The sequence below is a fragment of the Phoca vitulina genome, unplaced genomic scaffold (assembly GCF_004348235.1).
Source record: "Phoca vitulina isolate PV1807 unplaced genomic scaffold, GSC_HSeal_1.0 scaffold31, whole genome shotgun sequence".
NCBI lineage: Eukaryota > Metazoa > Chordata > Mammalia > Carnivora > Phocidae > Phoca > Phoca vitulina.
This window is the reverse complement of record NW_022589734.1, coordinates 17,318,207-17,340,704: the sequence shown is the minus strand read 5'-3', so window position 1 is coordinate 17,340,704 and position 22,498 is coordinate 17,318,207. Positions and strand designations below refer to the sequence as shown.

General features: G+C 44.0%; 1 protein-coding gene across 1 annotated transcript in view; it reads right to left on the bottom strand.

Annotated features, from left to right (window-relative positions):
• CAP2 (cyclase associated actin cytoskeleton regulatory protein 2) overlaps positions 1 to 22,498 on the bottom strand; it is a 134,987-nt gene that overhangs the window by 3,516 nt on the left and 108,973 nt on the right. Inside the window, exons 8-12 of the mRNA XM_032425021.1 lie at positions 10,341 to 10,530; positions 9,171 to 9,346; positions 7,958 to 8,081; positions 7,775 to 7,857; positions 416 to 556 (exon numbers count right to left, since the gene is read on the bottom strand). Of these exons, the coding sequence (XP_032280912.1) occupies positions 416 to 556; positions 7,775 to 7,857; positions 7,958 to 8,081; positions 9,171 to 9,346; positions 10,341 to 10,530 (714 nt within the window). The remainder of the gene's footprint in view (positions 1 to 415; positions 557 to 7,774; positions 7,858 to 7,957; positions 8,082 to 9,170; positions 9,347 to 10,340; positions 10,531 to 22,498) is intronic.

Genomic DNA, 22,498 nt, shown 5'->3' with positions numbered 1-22,498 from the left:
CTGATGGAAGTATACCTACAGAAACAGGTCCACTTAGCGTCACCCCCCCCCCCGCCTCCCACTTTCCCCCCCAAAGCATTTCTCCCTCCTTTTTGCTTGCCTCCACCACAGCAAAGGACAATATTTAGCCCTAAATACCATGAACTCAGATGCGTGAGGCACTGTTTGATAAAAGCTAGCCCCTGAAGGTAAATTATTAGTAAACGGCCCAGAGAATCACCCTTTGAGGAATGCACACAGCCAAGAAACCAACAGAGGAGGAGCAAGACTCAAAGCAACTCTCTGAATTCCTCTCCTGCCTGTGGATTATTCCGCAAACGAAGCTCCTAGGTTGGGAGTTAATGAATCAGTCTCGTCGAATGTTACGAAGGCAGGCTCAAGAAAAATTCTTTACCGGCTTTTAAAAGGTACTTACATAATCACCATCCTGAGGAACAAGGACATTCATTTCAGACGATTTGGCACTCACGATCTCGCAGTCCAGCGCATCTTCACTGAGGTATATGTGACAGCCTTCTGTCTTATTAATGGAAATTGTTGGCACTTTCCCCATTACCTGAAATAGACAAGAGAACAGCCTGGCACCCACTTAAATAAAAATGACGATGTCCTCGAATAAAGCCCCATCCATGGGCTTCCCCCAGCTTTAGGAAGAGCTGGGTCAGGCTGGTTAGCAGTCACGTCTGCACGCTGAACCGGTGGGTGTCATTTGGGGACAGAATGAAAGGACCACACAAAGGGATTCTCAAGCCTCAGGGTCTCTTTTCCTGAGACCAAATAAAGGGATTAATGTGAAAACAGCTAAGTGTTCAGAAAAAGTCTCACAACCCTCTGGTGGATTTGAAACATAGATTTGATTTCACGGATAAAAGTAACAAGACGCATTTGCTTTTATTTGCTTAAAATTTTAGTTCTGACAAGTCTGTGAATCTTGGGTTAAAACAAATGCTAATATTGTCATTTCAGAGTAAATACATTATTCTGTAATTGAGTAGATTTTTTCTTGCACCTAAATAAGAAACACTACAATTCTTTTCACATAAATCTTTTGCTAGATAACAATCTCACTGGCTGAATGGGAAGCTTGAGTAAGACAATGAGTGTCTAGGTATTTTGAAATGTATTAATTCCAGGAGCCAAGAGTGGGGACTTGGTTCAGGCTACTCACTGCATGAATAGGACCATACACAAGAGGAGGTGATTCTTTATATTGTTTACAAATATCTAAGTGCTATAAAAATTCTGCTCAGTTTCAAATTTCTCTTTTAACAGGTTTCAGACATTCTCCCTAGCCCCCAAATCTCTATAGGGGCAGACTGTTCCCCCAATGACCATATTACAACTCTATGATTTTCCTTCTTGTAATGGTAATTGAAATGATAAAGACATCTCCTCTTTCACCCTGAAGAAAAGGCTGGATTGCAAACCCAAGGGGCAACTCCCGTTGATGGTGCAGACGATGTAAAGAATTCCTTAGGGGGAGTCTAGCCAGGTCACCACACTTCTGTTTTCTCCTCTCTCCATAGAAACTGGACACTGAGTTAGAAATGAGCCCCAGTGCCAAAAAAAAAAAAAAAGAAAAGAAAAAAAAAAGCAGAGGTAGTTCAAGGTCAGGTAAGCACAAGGCTTTGCCATAAATACCCTACAATAGTAATAATACATATATCTATATTTCAAGAACATGTCAGCAGTAATGTTTTGGTAATTTCTAGATTTGTTTATCTTAGAGTGATGAAGAACATCTACACGCTGCCCAGCACGGTACAGGGAGTGAGGCAAGACAGGAGAAAGGGTAAACTGTCAGTGGATCCTTGGTGATTTGTTTGTGAGGCAGAATGGGGGCACGTGAGGCAAGCGCATGACACTAATACAGTTTACTTATATTTATATATTGCTATGCTATATTAAAAACGCTTCAATACCCCACATATCTAAAAGTCTGAAAAAGCAACAGTAGACCTTAAATGGACGCCTGGGTGGCTCAGTTGGTTAAGCGACTGCCTTCGGCTCAGGTCATGATCCTGGAGTCCTGGGATCGAGTCCCACATCGGGCTCCCAGCTCAGCGGGGAGCCTGCTTCTCCCTCTGACCCTATCCCCTCTCATGCTGTTTCTCTCTCTCTCTCAAATAAATAAATAAAATCTTTAAAAACAAACAAACAAACAAACAAAAAACATTGCCTTGATATGGTTAAGAATGGGTCCTTTTCCACAGCGTTTTGGTCAATGCTGCATTAGACTCGATTGTCTACGTGCTCTTTTCCCCTGGTGGTCTGGGACCGCGTTGAGAACAGAGATGGTTTCTTATCAAGAGAACTGGGCCAAAGAGTATCTCCTTTACTCAGTGACAGGTGATGTGTGACCCTGCCCAAGCCAGTGCTCTAGCATTTAATGCATTTCTGGATTAGTTAGGTTTTTCATAAATTTGTCTCTCTATAAAAAGTTTTTTTAGGGGCGCCTGGGTGGCTCAGTCAGTTAAGCGTCTGCCTTCTTGGCTCAGGTCATGATCCCAGGGTCCTGGGCTCCCTGCTCAGCGGGGAGCCTGCTTCTCCCTCTCCCTCTGCAGCTCCCCCTGCTTGTGCTCCCTCTCTCTCTGTGTCAAATAAATAAATAAATAAATCTTTTAGAAAAAATTTTTTTAGATTTTATTTTTAAGTAATCTCTACACCCAATGTGGGGCTCGAACCCACAACCCTGAGATCAAGAGTCGCACACTCCACTGACTGAGCCAGCCAGGCGCCCCTATTTCTCTATAACAATTTAAAAAATTTCAATGTTATATTTAGGTCTCTTCTCTCCCTCATAATGTGTACTCTTTTTTGAGGGTAGTTTGCCAAAAACAGAATTACTGGCCCAAATTAAATGAACTTTGGTGCATGCCCCTTTCTTCCTTTCAGTCTTTTTTTTAAGTAATTGAGGTAAAATCTGCAAACATAAAATTCACCTTTTTTTTTTCTTAAAGATTTTATTTATTTGAGAGGGAGCAAGCAAGTAGGAGCAGGGGGCAGGGCGAGGGGGTAGGGGGAGAGGCAGAGGCAGAAGCAGACTCCCCGCTGAGCAGGGAGCCTGACCATGAGGAGGGTCTCCATTCCAGGCCCCTGGGATCATGACCTAAGCCGAAGGCAGACGCTTAACCCACTGAGCCACCCAGGCGCCCCTAAAATTCACTTGTTCTAAGTGCACAATTTAATGATATTTAGTAGGTTTACAGAACTGTGCAACTATCACTTCAGTTCTAGAATATTTCCATCATTCCTAGTGCCCACTTACAGTCAATACCTGTCCTCACCCCTGGGGGAACCACTGATTTCTATTGTGTGCAGGCCCTTTTGAAACAACGTATTAAATGTTTTAAATAGGTAATGACATTCACTTGGTTTGAACATCCAAAAGCTTGAAAAGTATTCAATAAAATGTCTCTCTCATCTCTGAACCCTGCTGTCAAGTTTCTATCCCTTTTGGACAGATAGCCACGGTATATCCTTCTACATTATTTTTAGAACACATGTCATATCCTTAAAAAAATTAGGATGTATTTCAAACATAGAAACATAGAAAATATAAAAAATATGTAAACATATATATGTCAAACAGCTTTATCAGAGTTTAACATTTTGGCTTAGTGGCCTTTTTTTTTTTAGGACTATAATCTTATAGCATAGTTGAAGTCCTCTCTGTACCATCCAGCCCCTCATTCACTCTCTTCTCCCTCCCTAGATGAAACCACTCTTCTGAATTTTGTGCTGACCATTTACACCAGGACTATCCCCGAGTCGGGTGACCTGGCGCCCTCATAAGTGTATTTCTTTCTTTTTAAGTTTTTATTTAAATCGCAGTTAGTTAACATACGGTGTGATATTAGTTTCAGGTCCTCACAAGTATATTTAACGTGTGTATTGTTTTGCATGTTTTCAATCTTTATATAAAGGGACACATTTTCTAGTGCCTGCCATTCTGTCATGTGTCTTCATTGCTCAATGCTGCTTTTGAGATCTACCTATTTTTATTCACATAACTACAGTCATTTTTATACATAAAACTACAGTTATTTTATTTATTTCTTTTTTCGAGAGAGAACGTGCAAGTGAGGGGCGGGAGGGGCGGAGGGAGAGGGAAAATCTTAAGCAGGCTCCACGCCCAGCGTGGAGCCCGACACTGATGTGAAGCTTAATCTCACGACCCGAAGATTGTGATCTGAGCCCAAACCAAGAGCTGGACACTTAACCAACTGAGCCACCCAGGTGCCCTTCTTTCTAAATCACTTTTAAAAATGGTTACATGGTAACTATTTTTGTGTAGAATTCAGAAGTTTAAAATTTTTAAGTAGACACATCTTTTTGGATAATTTCTATTACTTCTCAATTTAGAATTATGTCTCCCTCCAGAAATTTGATGAATATTTAAAACTGTTTTCTTCCCATTTTCTATAGCTTCATGTTTTATACTTAATTCAATTGGTTTTTAATTTTGAACATGATGTATTTTTACTGAAAAATGCTAACTCCTAGGGCACCTGGGTGGCTCAGTTGGTTAAGCATCTAGCTCTTGATTTCAGCTCAGGTCATGATCTCAGGATCTTGAGATCAAGCCATTGGGCTCTAAGCTCAGCAGGGAGTCTGCTTGAGATTTTCTCCTTCCTTCTCTCTCTGCCCTTCCCCCTGCTCCTGCATGCACTCATTCTCTCCCTCACTCTCTCAAATAAATAAATAAATCTTTAAAAAAATGCTAACTCCTTATAGATGGTTTCATCAGTGCTACCCAGTCCCATTTCTGTGAGAATAAAAGGAAGCTTGGAATAAACTCTCTAACAGTAAGAGGGGGTATATTAGATTAGATTATTTCCAGGATATTTTTCACCTGGCTAAATATGTGTTCTCACCTGAGTCATAGAATATTATTTCCGTGACTTTGGGTGGGGGGGTTGGTTAAAAATAATGTGAAGAGGGAGAAAGCCTGGATCTTTATGTAGGAACTTCCACTACCCAAAAGAGTTCTTCAGAAATTGTGGCCTCATTATTAGGTTTATATGAGCCATATTTCTCCTTGAGGAATTGGACTTCTGATGATGAGTGACTTCCTTAAAATTTTCATGCACAATACTCTGGGAGAGGCAACATTATTCAATAAATGGAGAAATGTGGCTGTCAGAAATGCTAAATTGGAAGGTGGTATTACAGAATACAAGCTTCATGAGGGCAAGGATTTTTGTCTCGTTTGCTTACTGATATTTGCAGAGCTGAGAACAGTACCCGGCATATCAGACGTGCTCAGTAAACATCTGGCAAAGGAATGATCGAGTGCGTGCTCTATGCTATGACTCACATTTTATTTTATTTATTTTTTTTTTTAAGATTTTATTTATTTATTTGACAGAGAGACACAGCGAGAGAGGGAACACAAGCAGGGGGAGCAGGAGAGGGAGAAGCAGGCCTCCCGCGGAGCAGGGAGCCCGATGCGGGGCCCGATCCCAGGACCCCGAGATCATGACCTGAGCCGAAGGCAGACGCTTAACGACTGAGCCACCCAGGCGCCCCAATGACTCACATTTTAGAACCTAAAGTAAGATCCGAGGCTGGTCGCGTTTCCCGTTTACACGGTGAAGACAACAATCTAGTAACTGCCTGGGAGGAGTTGCTTGGCTGCTCTCTCCTAATGTGGTTCTCTATCCAGGAATGGAATTTGTGAAGCAGTGGAAGCAGAATGATTCGGGGGGGGGAAAGGGATTTACACAGACGCACTGCAGAGAAAATACGGAACTGGAATGTGGAAGAGATACACGTACCCACAGAGCCTATGTGGCAAGAATATTTGGAATCTGGGCTATGGAGGACTTAGAATTCCCCAGCTAACCTTGCGTTTCAGGGCAGGGACCTCGGAGTCAGAGGTGAAGCCAACCGGCCAAGTGTGCGCTGCGGGTGAGGACGGAGCCGGGGCTCGTGCCCAGGGCTCGGGTGCCCAGTGCAGGGCTCTTTGCATTAACCGGACACACACAAAACCAACGTCTTAAATAGCAGTGAGTGAAATGTAAAATGTCCATTTGGATGTACTCTAATTAAAAGTGATGGCAGGAAAAAGCCCAGTAAAACAGGAGAGAAAGATCTATAAAACCAGAATCCAGGGGCACCTGGGTGGCTCAGTCGGTTAAGCAGCTGCCTTCGGCTCAGGTCATGATCCCAGGGTCCTGGGATCGAGCCCCGCGTCCGGCTCCCTGCTCCGCGGGAAGCCTGCTTCTCCCTCTCCCTCTGCCTGCCACTCTGCCTACTTGTGCTCTCTATCTCTCTGTCAAATAAATAAATAAAATCTTTAAAAAAAAAATTAAAAAAAAAAAACAACCCACCAGAATCCAATGTTAACAAACATTATCAGGAAACATGGGATCATAAGGGGTTAATTAAAAATTTGAAGAGAGGAGTGCCTGGCTGACTCAGTGGGTAGAGCATGTGACTCTGGATCTCGGGGTTGTGAGTTCGAGTCCCACGTTAGGTATAGAGATTACTTAAAAGAAATCTTAAAAAAAAAAAAAATATGAAGAGAGCGTAATCAAAGGTGGAAGTTGTAACTGGCCAAAGGCAGGAGGTCCTTTAGCTTTTGGCATATTGTAAAATCCAATTGGGTTAAATCAAAATTAACTAAAGGAGTGCATGTTTTTTTCCCAGTTTGCAAATTCAATTCCAATCCTACTTTCTTTATTTATTAAAGATTTTTTTTTTTTATTTGAGAGAGAGAATGAGAGACAGAGAGCACGAGAGGGAAGAGGGTCAGAGGGAGAAGCAGACCCCCTGCTGAGCAGGGAGCCCGATGTGGGACTCGATCCCGGGACTCCAGGGTCATGACCTGAGCCGAAGGCAGTCGCTTAACCAACTGAGCCACCCAGGCGCCCAAAGATTTTATTTATTTATCTGACAGATAGAGAGACAGCGAGAGAGGGAACACAAGCAGGAGGAGTGGGAGAGGGAGAAGCAGGCTTCCCGCTGAGCAGGGAGCCCGATGCGGGGCTCGATCCCATGACCCTGGGATCATGACCTGAGCCGAAGGCAGACACTTAACGACTGAGCCACCTAGGCGCCCCCCAATCCTACTTTCCAGGTTGTTGGTCTGATTATCTCACTGACTTCGGAAAGTTCCTCCTCCTTACTCAGAACCAATGCTCCCTGAACAAAGAAAATTCTCTTCGGGATGGTGCCGTTAGGTTGGGAGAATCTCTTAGCATCTGTGTTCATTCATTAGTTGATGCCTCCCAATCACCACCTCACCAAACATTTATTGGAGACCTACTGTGTGTAGGTGCGGTGCCAGTTTCTGGGGCTGTAAAGACTAATTATGTGCCCCTGAGACAGGCATGGTAAACGGCGATTGCAGTGCCAGATAGGATGTGTTATAAGGATTGAAAAGGAAGAATTAACACCATCCAAGAGAGGAGTGATGACAGAGCTGTGTCTGAAGGAAAGGGAAGAGGAGTTCTCCAGGTGAACATGGCTGGCCCCGTGCAGGCAGCTGGATGGTCTGAGCAAAGCTGCAAAGTGGGCAGAAGGCATGGCTGAAAAGGCCACTTATATGGGGGCACCTGGGTGGCTCAGTCGGTTGAGTGTCCGACTCCTGGTTTCGGCTCAGGTCGTGATCTCAGGGTCGTGAGAAAGAGCCCCGCATTGGGTTCGTGCTCAGCAGAGAGTCTGCTTAAGATTCTCTCTCCCTGCCCCTCCCCCAACTCACTTGCAAGTAAATAAATAAAATCTTTAGAAAGAAAGACAGAAAGGAAAGAAAGAAAAGGCCCCTTACTTGCATTTGAATATCCTTGGAATTGATCACTTCCACAATGCCTACCACGTTGTCAAACACGAGGCCAAACTTCTTACAGTTGTCTAGGAAAAACAAAACAAAGCAAAGCTCCATTAAACACACATAGCATGTTTATGCACAACAACGGGTCATAGTAACCACAGGGCCCCGGTTCTGCCGTACCAATTGTAATGGAATTGATTTTTCCTTTCATCCGTAGAGTGGACTTATTGCATTTGAAAATGTAAGCCACTTGTTTCAGTTCCGTTTCTGAAATCACCAGGTCATTCCTGTCCTCTTGGTACTCCTAAAATTAAAACACATGCAAATATTGAATCTCAGGATGTACAAGTGGATGGAGCCCATCGCAGGCTGAAATTACGACGGGGTTCAACGTTCAATACAGCTTTTCCATATGTTCTTTCCAAACCACCTTTTTTTACACACCGAACCCCAGGTCTTCCTCTATTATTGTAATGATGGAAATGGCTGGAGCCACCGCTGGAAGGGGGTCAGGGTCCATTTGCGAACAGTCAAATATCAGGCACCTGGGCTGGTGGGTGGGTATGGGAGCTTTCCGTTAAGTCTGTCTCCTGAATCTGGACTTAACGCCGTGGCATCGAATACAAGTTGGGCAAATAGGCTGGTGACAACGGTGGTGTAAGTCCATGTGTACTGTCAGCCCAAGACAACCTTTCTGGGGACTTTGGTCCTCCACCTTTGGGGAAGCTCTGGACTGGCAGGAGGCACCAGCTTTCATGCACATTTGAAGGGTCTTTGTCCTGTTCACACAAAGGTTGCAAGTGCTGGGTGGCGTGGTAGGTTACGTTAGTGCCTCTGTCAGTGGGATAGAACATCCTACAACCGGAATGGGGCACAGATTAAAAGTTTATGGAAAGAGTGGTCAAGTAGAGACAACAAGTAGAAAGGTGGATGCTGGGGCTGGGGGGCGGGGGGAACGGGGAGAGGTTATCCGAGGGGCATAGGGTTCCAGTTTTACAAGATGGAAGAGTTCTCTGGAAGGATGGGCTGATGGCCGCGCAGCAGGGTGAATGCACTTCATGTCCATGGGTCATTACATACACTTAGATGTGAAAATGGCAAATGTTATGTGCTGTGATTTTACCACAGTTTAAAAAAATAATTTTAAAACGTTGAGGAAAACGATGCATGAGCAATAAGTGAAAAACAACAACAACAAAAAGTTGATGGAAGCATTCAGAAATGTCCTGGCTTCTACTCTAGCCAGTGGCTCGTGCCTTTGTCACTTCACTCAGAAACCCAGAAGACCTTGGTAAAAGGTTTAGCCTTAGTAACCCTTCGACCTTAGTCAACGGTTTAGCAACGGCCTTTCACTGGAGTGTGTCGGGAATAAAGATTAAAGGGCTTCACTCACTATTCTCCATTTCTTTCCTTCCAGCTCGAACACAGGAGTATGCTTCTGAGGAGGATGAGACTGGGGAGCCCTGGGGCCTGGAGTGTAGCTTTTGGTAGGAGATGGAGTTTGTCCTCCTTGAGTCCGTAGGCTGGGATTCTTGTATGTCTTCTGGTCATCTGTGACGTGCCGGAGCCCTGGGAAGGTAACACACAACCACGTGTCTTTGTATTTTATGCAAAGGGAAATGTCCCTAACTTCTTAGATCAATGTGATGTAAACAGCACAAGAAATTTTGATAATTAATCTCTCAAGGTTAATAATAGGCAGAGTCTGAGACCTTATAAATTTAGTGTTAATTAGAAGCACTGTAAACATTTTTTAAGCTGGAGAAACCTCTTCTTTAAGGAGATAAGATAATGGATAAAAATTCTACAAAAAGCAAAGCACCTGGCCAAAAAGGATCACATGATTTACTTCTTTTCTCGTGGCAAAATCATTCCCCAGGCGTAGCTTAGGCATCCCAGGACATGGCATCCCAGCAAGTGTATGTCAGAGTATGGAATCGACTTTAGGGTTATGAATCCATTCCCTTACTGTGCAGATAAGGGGACAGCCCAGCCAGTTGGAGCCAGAGAAAAATTTAGAATTTGGGGCTCTTAGCTCTTAGCCCAGTGCACAAGGACAACTATACAATAACTCCTATTACCTGTCTAAAACACAATGCATTTTCATCAACCTTATTGTTTAGAATGCATGTACATCCTGATATGTTTTAAATGTTGCATGATTTAAAGAAAAAACTGTTCTTGGTGAGGACAAAAGTACTTCAGTGATACAATTATTTGGCAAGTCTGTATACTGCTTGAGGACAGAGGTACGATTGTTTGTCATTTTATTGCACTCCATCGGAATGCCTTGGTTGTAGATGGTGCTGGAGCATCAGAGGCTTAAGTGGTGATGCAGTGCAGTGGTCCACTTAGAACCCAGAGTCTCCGAGTTCTTCTTGCTGGTCCACACAACAGCCCACTGAGCCCATCTGCCTCAAGACGAAGAACATTGCAGGCTTCTGCTTTCCCAACAGCAGCTCCCCGTGTGTTGGGGATGGGGATGGAATGACGCACTGTGGGCTCTGGGGGATCTGTGTGCCTGGAGCCAGAGGGAGACAGCACCAAGGTCCAGTTTTCTCACCTTTCGTAATTCCTTCTCCTTGGTTAAGTTGGGCAAATAGAGCAGAGCGTGAAGGGGAGGACTCCTCTCTTTTGCCTTCATTCTCAAAGAGTAGAGGTGGCCCGGGGGGAGGGGGAGGAGGAGGGGGTGGAAGAAGGCCAGGCCCCGGGGAGAGGACAGACAACGCTGAGGCAGTTGATGCTACTGGACCCTGTGGGAGAGAGAAGATGGAAAGCGTTGCCTTCAGACTGATGCCTTTACTAAGAGTTGGGATTTTGCTAACATCACGCAGAACCTGTTACCAGTGAGGAAGTGGGGTTCAACACTCATAGCGGGCACCGAGGGGGCACATCTGTGCCTCACGGGTCTGTTTGGGAGGCCTGGGACCGAGTGGGGATCCACCCTGGGAGCGGAGCATGGCTGAGCTGTCCAGCCCTGCTGGTGGAAACTGGGTTCATGCTGCCAACTCAGAGGCAAACAAGGCCACATTCACAGGGTCACGTCCAAAGCTCAGGACGTGACTCAAACCGGCCTTGGTCAGTTGAGAATCATAAGAAAAATGCAGTCCAACTGATAAGAGGATTCGACTTTTTGGGCCACTGGGAATTGCAACCACCAATGAGAGAGAGAGATTAGTGGAAAATTAGTGGTTATTAGGTGTTTTTGAAACTTTTTGGAGCAGCCCAAGAAAGAGATATGGAAACTCTTTCTCTGGAACTCATTTTTTAATGCCTCAAACTGACCTCCAAGCAAGGGCCTTGTATGACCTGGATGCCCGTCAAATCTGAAGGTGATCAGGGTCCAGGACCCATCTGATGGCTTCGTTCATCTAATGCTGATAGTGAACTCACTAAAACCTGAATTCTTTCTGATCAAGATCTATGCTTACTCTTATTTTTGCTGCTATGTGAAATTCAAATATTTTTTTAAAAGACTTTATTTTAGAGAGAGAGAGAGCATGAGCAGGGGGAGGAGAAGAAGGAGATTATCTCCAGCAGACTCCCTGATGAGCGTGGAGCCCAGTGACACAGGGCTTGATCCCATGACCCTGAGATCACCACCTGAGCCAAAACCAAGAGGTTGGGACGCTTAACCGACTGAGCCACCCAGGCACCCCGTGAAATTCAAATATTGTTTTCATTATGAAGTTCTAACAAATTTACATGACAGTAAAAGGTGCTAGACAATAGAGGACATTTGTTTTAAGGTTTTGAGAGCCCCCCCACCCCCCGGAGCTTAAAACTAGTAGGATAGAAGCACACATATGCCACAAACTTGGGTTTACGCTATTTTACTTTAAAACCTGAAGTAGAACTGTATACCTATGATAAAGAATTATAAGTTAGATCAATTAAAAAATAGGAAAATTAGGGGCACCTGGATGGCTCAGTTGGTTAAGTGTCTGACTTAAAAAAAATTTTTTTTAAAGATTTATTTATTGGAGCGCCTGGGTGGCTCAGTCGTTAAGTGTCTGCCTTCAGTTCAGGTCATGATCTCAGGGTCGTGAGATCGAGCCCCACGTCAGGTTCTGCACTCAGCGGGGAGTCTGCTTGAAGATTCCCTCTCCCTCTCCCTCTGTCCCTCCCCCTGCTTGTGCTCTCCCTCTCAAATAAATAATCTTTAAAAAATAGGAAAATTAAAAAAATTGAGAGTGATGGAAATGTGGTTTAGGCTCATATATTTCCAATACCAAATACAAAATGTACAACATATAAGTGCTAAATATTAATGAAGACAGCATATTCTTAATTGTCATAAACAATTCAGTGTTCCAAAGTGTCAATATGGGAAAGTTTTAATCTGTAGTAGTTTCCAGTTGAAATAAAAAATGCTACTTTCAAAGTACTTATATAATCCTTATTAAGTGTAGAATTACTCTAAAAATAAGGTTCTTCTCTTATTCAGAATGCATGTCTTAAAAATTGAGTAGGCTGGAGGTCTTGTCTCCTGAAGCTGTAATTTGTGATGTTTTCTTGTTCCTAAGGAAGACCAGCCTAACTTCATCAGGATCCTTGGGTCAAGCAGAGAATCACTGCCCAATTCCTGAGGCTGGCCGATTTTTTTTTTTTAAGTATCTTAAATGTTTACTGTTATGTTGCTGGGGTGAAATTTGAAAATTTGCTCTGACTCATAAATAGCGTATAATCTAAGCTTTGCACATCAAACAATGTTCCAGTGCTCAGTTCCAGATGCTGAGAGCCCCCAAATATTACTTTACCCATAAGCACATAACTTATGCAGTGAGTAAAAGGCCAGACCCCCTCCTCACATCTGAAACACTGCAGCTCTCTAGTCCTCCTATTTTGTGGAAAGGAGAGGAGATATATCTCTATCTTCTATATCTTAGAATGATTTGGATGGTGCCTTGCTCTCAGAATTCAGAGTCTCTTTCCAAGAGCCATTAGGGGACACTGAAACCAATAAGCCCCACATTTAACTTTTTGGAACTTGGATACCTTCAGATGGCTGACCCGGGAACACCAAACAAAGGATTTACTACAACAACAGTTGAATATAAAAGCCAAAAACGAAGAGAACTCAGGACCAGCTGAAACTCTCCACTGATTCTTTGTAGCTTCTGGCTCATTCCTGCAGCAGCCCCAGTGAGAGCACAGAACTAGGCTCTGGTTTCCAAGGGGCCTTAACAGTGAGCGTTGAGCGCTTTACTGCAGACAGCGTCCTCAAAAGCAAACGTGTTGGCCATTCCCTTGACAGGACTCCGGGGGCTGTCCCTTGTAGTGCCACCTGTCTTTGCCTCTTTCTCCTCCCGCCGGGTATCACAGCACGGTACCAGAACCTTCTGCATTCTCCCGAGCCAGCCACACCCACTGGAATCACAGCCCAGCACTAATCTTCAGGCATCCCAGTAGAAAGAGAGGGAAGATGGTCAGGGAAGGGAAGGGAGCTAAGAGTTCTGGAAAGTCTAGTGTGTGCCAAGTGCTGGTTGTTTCCATTCATTTAACAGGTATTTAACGCTCAGGATAGGACAGGCTCTATGCCCGGTGTCCTAAACCTGCCTGAACATTAGAATCATTCGGGGATCCGTTAGAAATTCGAAAGCCCAGCCCTCATCCCAGAAATGCGCTCTGGGGAGGTGAGTCACGGGCGTCTGCAGTGTTCGAAGCTCCCGAGGTGATTCCAACAGGCAGACAAGTTTGGGAAGAATCATTCCAGGCTACGTGCTGAGGTTCATCTTAGTCCTCATAATAATGTTACTAGGACTGTCTTGAAATCTCTCTTTGACAGAAAACAAAGCAGGAAATGAGAAAGACGGACCCAATAGTAAATGGCCAGTAAATGGCAGAGACAGAATTCGAGCACATATCTGCTTGATTCTAAAGACTTCTTCAGCGAAATCCTGTATATTATATTCAGGATTTAAAAAAAAAAAGTCACTAGTGTAATTAAAGACCAGAGATATAGGCTACCTCAACATGCAGTGGATTGCTCTTGGGCCTTTGGCTTGAATATACATGACGCAAGTATGGGGAGGGGAGTCATAACCGGCTTAGTTTTTTTTTTTAAAGATTTTATTTATTTATTTGAGAGAGAGAATGAGATAGAGAGATCATGAGGGTCAGAGGGAGAAGCAGACTCCCCGCTGAGCAGGGAGCCCGATGCGGGACTCGATCCCGGGACTCCAGGATCATGACCTGAGCCGAAGGCAGTCGCTTAACCAACTGAGCCACCCAGGCACCCCAATAACCGGCTTAGTTTTTATCTCCACTATGCCCCAGTGGCTGACCGAGCTCCGGCAGCCAACTCTGGAGCCAGGACCCCTATATCCTACGGAGACATAGGAAGTCTTGGGTGTTGAAACCCACATCTCAGCATCAAGTCATTCTTGGTGCGGGTTTGCTGTGACTCTATGCCCTTGGTTCTAGAAACTGGCCTCTTATTAATTTTTCCCGAGTACCTACTGGTTCCAGTAATGGGGAATTTGCACCCAAATCTTGGTTCTTTGCCTAGTGTCCAAGTTTTTCTGGGATGGGGACCTGAGATTCTTCTGGCAACTGGAGATTCAAGGACATTGCCTCTTGGTGTGATTTCCTTTTAGAGATAACGCACCAGGTTGTCTAGACTGAATGCGAAGTAATGGATCAGATCAGGGCCTGTAGCCTTTGTCACCTGTTGAGTGATGTGCTACATCCTCCTGTCACTGGGATGGAGGCCCTGTGGGAAGCTGAGCACAGAGGAGGAAGGAGCACAGGAAGACGATATAGAGCTGGGTCACTGCAGGGATAGAGAAGGATGGCTCCCACATGGGCAAGCTTGCCTGGAGGTGCCGAGAATGAGCGCTGCAAAGAGCCTCTGGACCAACAGTACCTGCTCCAGACCCTGAGAGGGTCCTGGGAGAGTCACAGGGGGCAGCATTTAATTGGCCTGCAGATGGCATTCATTTCTCAGAATAGAGGAATGGGGTCAGATGTGCACAGGCAGATTGAGATAAAGACATTTAGGGGTGCCTGGGTGGCTCAGTCGGCTAAGTGTCTGACTTTTTTAAAAAAAGATTTTCTTTATTTATTTGAGAGAGAGAGAACAGAGGGAGAGGGAGAAGCAGATTCCCCGCTGAGCAGGGAGCCCGCCGTGGGACTAGATCCCAGGACCCCTGAGATCATGACTTGAGCGGAAGACAGATGCTTAACCGACTGAGCCACCCAGGCATCCCAAGCATCTGATTCTTGATTTTGGCTCAGGTCATGACTCTGGGGTCGTGAGATCGAGCCCCAGGTTGGGGTCTGTGCTCCGTGTTCATGGGGAGTTTGGTTGAGATTCTCTCTCTCCCTCTCTCTCTGCTCCTCCCCCGACTTGCTCACTCTCTCTCTAAAACAAATAAATAAAATCTTTTTAAAAAATACTACTTTGATATGTTGATGAAACAAGTCGCAAATACCTTAGAGCCCCAGACTGGAAACAATTGAAAAATACATTTTACTAAAGTCATTGTTAACAATGACTTGCAACTTAAAAAAGAAAAGCAGCATATTTATGATTTTAAATGGCCATATTCAAGGTGCAAAAGTTCGCTTATGTTGCAGCAAGCGCACAGCACAAAACCTAGAAATGCGGCTTTTGAGAGCTATTAAGATTAATTTTGAGAGCAGATGTTTGATTATATACTTTTTTGGGGGGTGGATAAAGACTTAAAAACATCTGCCAATCTCTTCCTCTAATTAATTTCAACTGTCCTGGGGACAGCCGCCTCCTCTGATTTTAAATATACGAACTATAAAATAATGAAACCACTGTATGCGGCATGTGGAAAGCTTGTAATGTTTCAGTTATATATGCTACATATATAACATGTAATACAGTTATGTACTGATAGGCTTCGAAAGTTTTTTCATTAAATGTTACTTACTAATCATTTTATTACTTTATTAATTACTAATTACTTTATTACTATTATTAATTACTAATTACTTCATTAATTACTAATCATTTTATTACTTTAGAATTTAGATTTTATTCTGAAGAAGAAACTACTTCTGGTTCTTAAATGAAACCTCCTCATTGTTTTGCTGGTGGCAGTTGCGGATGTTGTTAACAACCCACTTCTGTCCCCAACGACAGATACTATTGTCGTAGTTATCCAGTTAGTTAGGGTATAGTCTAGCTTTGGAGCTAAATAATTTACAAAAAAGACTCCATTCTGATTATCCGTTTTGCTGAATTTGTAGAAAGTGAGTCTAATGGGGTACTTTTAGACAGAGGTTTTGTATCTTTGTGAAAAATTAGGCAAAAAGTGAAACATAGCTGCTTAAGTAAAACAAAACAAAACAAAAACATCATCTCTGTCTCTTGGCTGTAAGTTTTCCATCTAAGATTTTTCTGCTTAATAATTAATTTGTTTGGGGATGCCTGGGTGGCTCAGTCGGTTAAGCGTCCGCCTTCGGCTCAGGTCATGATTCTGGGGTCCTGGGATCGGCCCCGCATCGGGCTCCCTGCCAGGCAGGAAGCCTGCTTCTCCTTCTCCCTCTGCCCCTCCCCCTACTCATGTTTTCTCTCTCTCTCAAATAAATAAATAAAATCTTTAAAAATAAATAAGTAAATTAAATAATCAGTTTGTTTGGAAATTTTCAACTTTTACATTTTAAATTCTAAGATTTTTCAAACCCAACAATAAGGGTAGCAGATGATTCAGTCTCAATAGAACCTAACTCTTTAAAAGAGATAGATTGAAAGTGAATTACGATGAGTAGGCTCATCTGTCAGTCCATTCAGCAAACCTTTACCAAGTGCCTCCTTGCAAGGAACTGGGTATACGGTGAAGAAGTCAGCGTGCATCCTGTTTGTTAAGACGCTCGTCATCTAGCAAGGGTGTCACCTGCACAGGTAAGTGATCACAGATGCAGCTTGCTATGTGCTATTTGTAACAGGAACTGGGGCGTGGAAGGCACAAAGGAGGGCATGACCAGCTCTCCCCAGGACAGTGGGGTTAGGGGAGCCAGAGAAGGGCTTTTGTGGTCCACCCCTGGGCTGCACCATCCAAAGGGTGTGGAGGACAGGGTCCTATAAAGAGAGACACTGAGGGAGAAATGTACATGCAGATAACATTAAGGTGGATAACATCTACCTTTAAGAATAGGTCAGCCAGGGCGCCTGGGTGGCTCAGTTGGTTAAGCGACTGCCTTCGGCTCAGGTCATGATCCTGGAGTCCCAGGATTGAGTCCCGCATCGGGCTCCCTGCTCAGCAGGGAGTCTGCTTCTCCCTCTGACCCTCCCTCCTTTCATGTGCTCTCTCTCTCTCTCTCATTCTCTCTCTCAAGTAAATAAATAAAATCTTTAAAAAAAAAAAAAAAAGAATAGATCAGCCAACCTATATCTTGGCCTGTGTTTTTACCAGTTTTTAAGAAAGCAGAGACCAGGGGCGCCTGGGTGGCTCAGTCGTTAGGAGTCTGCCTTCGGCTCAGGTCATGATCCCAGGATCCTGGGATCGAGCCCCGCCTCGGACTCCCTGCTCCTCGGGAAGCCTGCTTCTCCCTCTCCCACTCCCCCTGCTTGTGTTCCCTCTCTCACTGTGTCTCTCTCTGTCAAATAAAGAAATAAAATCTTAAACAAACAAACAAAAAAAGCAGAGACCAAGAAAATAAAAATATCACGCAACAGACTCTTGGAACCAGTGGATTGTGTCCCATACAACACAGTTTTTTTACAACGTTTCCTCTATGAAACTAGCTTAGTGATAATAATAATTTGAGCCACCTGTCTGGCCAAATATTTGTGAAGATCACAGATAAAGCTACAAAATGAAACATCTGCCATGCAGTGGTACTATTTATACGCCCCCCAGCCCAGCCATCCTTCCCTTATGGCCACCACCCCAGCTCCCCTTCACGCACACACACAGATAGCTGCCTTCTGATTCTTGGTCAGATTCTTTCTCTAGCTGCCCACCTTGGAGCCAACCTGGCCCATCCATCTCCTGGCTTACAGTTAATGATCTCTGGGTAACAGTGACAATGTCCATGTACCTAATTACACACTTCAGAAGCAGTTTAAAAATTGCAAAGCCATTTTATTTTTTTTTAAAGATTTTAAAAATTTTTTTATTTATTTGAGAGACAGAGTGAGAGAGAGAGCACAAGAGGGGGGAGGGTCAGAGGGAGGAGCAGACTCGCTGCTGAGCAGGGAGCCCGATGTGGGACTTGATCCCGGGACTCCAGGATCGTGACCTGAGCCGAAGGCAGTCGCTTAACCAACTGAGCCACCCAGGCGCCCCTGCAAAGCTATTTTAATTGCAAATACGCTTACATTAACATGGTACAGCTGTAGGAATTCACAGTTGTTTTACAACTGAAATTTTTGGTCAAATGCTGTTTAATTTACCCAATATGGCACCTAAAATTTGAAGGCGATGGGGTGCCTGGGTGGCTCAGTCAGTTAAGCGTCTGACTTCTGCTCAGGTCATGATGTCAGGGTTCTGGGATCGAGCCCCGTGTTGGACTCCCTGCTCAGGGCGGAGTCTGTTTCTCCCTCTGCCCCCCCTCCCTACCGCTTGAGCCCTTGCTCTCTCTCTCTCTAAAATAAATAAATAAAATCTTCAAAAATAAAAAAATACGAGGCTGGTAAGCCACTCATATACTACAATAGGAGGGAGGAGTTAAATGAAGAACTACCAGTTTCAGAACTAAAGACTTTCTATACACATGACCAACTGTTCTCGTTGCAAAAAAATACTTCACAAATTCATGATTTAGGGTTTGTTTATATTTTAGAATCAAAACTAATTTATTTCTATTTTTTGCAAGATGTACTTTGATCAAGAACATAGTGAAATTGATACATTTCCAAATTGGTCAATTTCTATAAGTGCTTGTGAATTTTACTTTCATATTTATATCACGCTTTTATTGGCAGACAACTATAATCAAGAAAAAAGATTGCACATAAACTAACAGATGATCATCCTGTACAACATAAGTAGAAGCCAAAGGGATTTATGACTTTCGCCTCTATTTTCTTATTTTTATCACTTCCTATAATTTTGAGACTTCTTCTGCCAATGAAAACAAAGTTTCTGGGGGCCCTTCCAAGAAAACAGTTAAAAATACTGCAATGAAGTGCTGTATAATATTTTAAGCATATGTTTATTAATAAGTTTTAAAAAGTCAATTTAGGGACTATTTCCTATGTCATCTTTGGTAACAGAACACTACTTGAATTTTAGGTCTGAAATACAAAGATGGTCCCACGATTATGAAGGAAATGTGGGGCCTGTTTTGATCACTTTTCTTCAGAGGCAAGATTCCAAACACCCTCATCTCAAGAAGCACAAGAAGAAGGGTCATGAAAATACACCTCATGGTTTCGTCAATGACTTCTGATGGTTTCCATCTTGCCCATCCTTCCAACCTCACGTGATCTCTCGTCATTCCTTTTTGACCTGGAAGGATGTGAGTTATGGCAGTAGATGAAGAAGAAATAGAACAACAAAGTCCCTTCAGAGAAGGAATAACAGCCTTAAGTTGGAACACAGCCTGGGAATAACATGCACAGTCTGTATTAGTTTGTGGAAACTGGTAACTTACAGTTTTTATGCCTGTTGTTCTAACTTATATGTCCGGATGTGGCCCTTCAAAAAACCTAGGTGACGATATCTGTTTTACACGTGCCAAGTAGAAATGCTTGGTGAAAGCAGACCAAGCCTTCAGAGCAGCAGAATCTAGAAGAATCTATTGAGCACAATCTAATTTGTTCAAGTGATCCAGCTATTTTGCATAAATTGTCTTGGTAAGTAGCCTTGATTATTAGTTTGCCCTTGCTTTGCTACTGCTATCTGGAACAAATCTGGGATTTCCAGATTGTCTTTTCTTCTTGTTTGCCAGCACTGGCAGCTTGAAAATATGATTTCTCATAAAAAAAAAGGGAAGATAAATTTTCCATGGGAAAATTTTCCAGAGTTAAAGATAGCAGAGTATACCCATCAAAGAGACAAACTATAGATAGCCAATAGTCATAGGAAGCCCAAGAGTGACATGTGGCTTGAATTATCTGGCCCACTACTTCATTTGGCCAGAAAATCCTAGGTCTGAACTATCACTGAATTAAAGGGCTTGCTTTTCTTTCAGATGTTAGGGTCTTAACGAAATGATTGTATTTCTTAAATTATCCATACTCCGTAAAAGACAGAGGTGTGGGGTGGGCGGTGAGGGAAATAAGAGCTGTTACAAAGATGATTTACATTTGGCTCTACGTTATATAATTTACTTAAGAAAGAGTTAAAAAAAAAAAAAAAAAAAAAGAAGTAGAAGAAGCATCAGCATCTCCTGAGCTTTATAGTTGAAATGCACGAAGAGTAACTTTTGTCTCAACGGCAGGCTCCAAAATTCACAGGGAAGTTTAATTGGTGCTCAGTCTGGGAAAGGGTCTGTGGGGAGCTCAGGCTGCATCGAGAATGCAACCCGGACCAGCAGACGGTGGTCTGGGCGGGGCCCTGGGCTACATTTGCTACATTCCATGGAGGGTTCGTCTTACCTGCAGAACACGCCTGCCCCTTCCCCCCTTCCCTTCTTAAGAAACCCTCTGGCTTCATCTAATATTAGCGTGCATTTACTGAATTTATACCAGCTGGGAATTAGTGGCGAGCAGGTGGCCAGGGACAGGTGCAGGGGAGGCGTTTGAGACCAATATTCTGCTGCCTGTAATAAAATGCATTGTCCATTTCTGTTACCACCCTCGGAGAGAACAAGTAAAGAGATATTATTTATGCGGCTCTTGAACAAGGAACACCGTCTGTAGCTAATGGAATAACATGCTGGGAATTTCATCGTGAAGAACTATGATTACAGGGGCGCCTGGGTGGCTCAGTCGTTAAGCGTCTGCCTTCGGCTCAGGTCATGATCCCAGGGTCCTGAGATCAAGCCCCGCATCGGGCTCTCCGCTCAGCGGAGAGCCTGCTTCTCCCTCTCCCACTCCCCCTGCTTGTGTTCCCTCGCTCGCTGTGTCTCTCTCTGTCAAATAAATAAAATCTCAAAAAACAAAAAACAAAAAACAAAAAAAAACTATGATTACAAATTAATGTGTTCAATGTAGCAAATGCCATTGGGCATGGTGTTTAAGGTCCCGTACCAGTCCTGGCTGCAGATTCCAGGCAGAACGGGGGAAAGAGCCCTGCTTTCATGAGCTCCTAGCCCCGGAAGAGAGAGAAGACACTTCTGTGTTCGTAGACAGCGGGCTCCCGGCTCTCGGCCTTTGTGTCTTTGCTCAGGCTGTGCCTTTGTTTGGAAGACTCTTCGCCAGTTTACAATCTGGAAAACCCTTGTCTATCCTTCAAGGCTCAACTCAAATGTCTCTTCTGTTTTGTAGGTTTTCTCTCCCAAGCGCAGATTTCCTGTTTCTCTATTGCAAGGACCCGTTAGGACCCCCCTTATTAGAATTATTTCATGTTATACCGTAGTTATCTGTCTGTGCATTCAGATTTGGTCACGAGCCTGAGCACCGAAGAGCCACTCATTCTTCATCTTCATGTCCCCGGTAATGTGGCCCAGTGCCTGAAACATGGTAGGTGCTTCATGAATATTTACTGAAGTGAATAAGTAACTGCTTTATAAGGTAGGAGGTGCTAAGCATCATAAAAGAAGCACAAATTTTAAGGGGCGCTATGGAGGTTCTGTGGGGGGAAGGGGAGCTTGCAGTTTGGGGCAGGGCATGGAAACAAGCAGAGGAGACGGGAGAGGTTCTTGGGGAGGAGGCTATTTGAAATAGGCTCTGAAGGCTGGATGGATTGGATGTGGCACAAGGAAGCAAGAGGAAGGGAGTTCCAGAAGTAGGGGACATGAGCATTGTCATTACAACAGATAATTGCAACGTAAGTGTTAGCATCATGCAAGAACTTACAGATCCATGTGAGTAATGTCTTTCTAGGCATCATTACCTTCCTTTTTCTTTTTTTTAAGATTTTATTTATTTATTTTAGAAATAGCAAGCGAGCGAGCGAGCGAGCTGGGGGGAGGGGCAGAGGGGGAGGGAATGAGAATCTGAAGCAGATTCCAGCTCAGCGAGGAGCCAGACCTGGGGCTTGATCCCCCCACTGCGAGATCATGACCTGAGCCAAAACCCAAGAGTCGGACGCTTAACCCACTGAGTCACTCAAGCGCCCCTCCTGACATTACCTTCTGATGTGACACATTTGTTTAATCAAACTACCACGTCCCAAAACTATCTTTTAAGATTGCCTTCAGATCTATTTACAAAAACATACAAACCAAGTAATCACTCATGCCTCTATACTCCGTTCCTTTTGATTGGAAATAGTATTAACTTGAATTAATCCCTCTCCAAAGAAGGTCTCAATGGCTTTTGGCCATTTGAAAAGATAAAATTCACTTTTAAAGAAGGAGGATTTGCTACCATTTAATACCCTAAAAAGGATGGGCCGAAGGTAGGCTTTAGCTGCCCTTGAACTTTCTCACTGGGGGCGGGAAAGATAGGGAAATGGACAAAGCCACTCAACTATGGCAACGATTAATGGGGTGCCTGGTCTCTGGAAGCAGGGAAGACCCCCGGGAATGATGAGGGCTGAGCTTAGACCCAGAGGCGTGGCTCCTCGGTGATGAGTGAGAACCCAGGGGTGCCCAGCGTGGCTCAGCTCTGGGCTCGACTGACAGCCGAGCTCACTCAATGTCTCCTCCTGTTCAGGGACCCCCGGCTCTGTTCTGGGGAGCACCTCTGCCTGC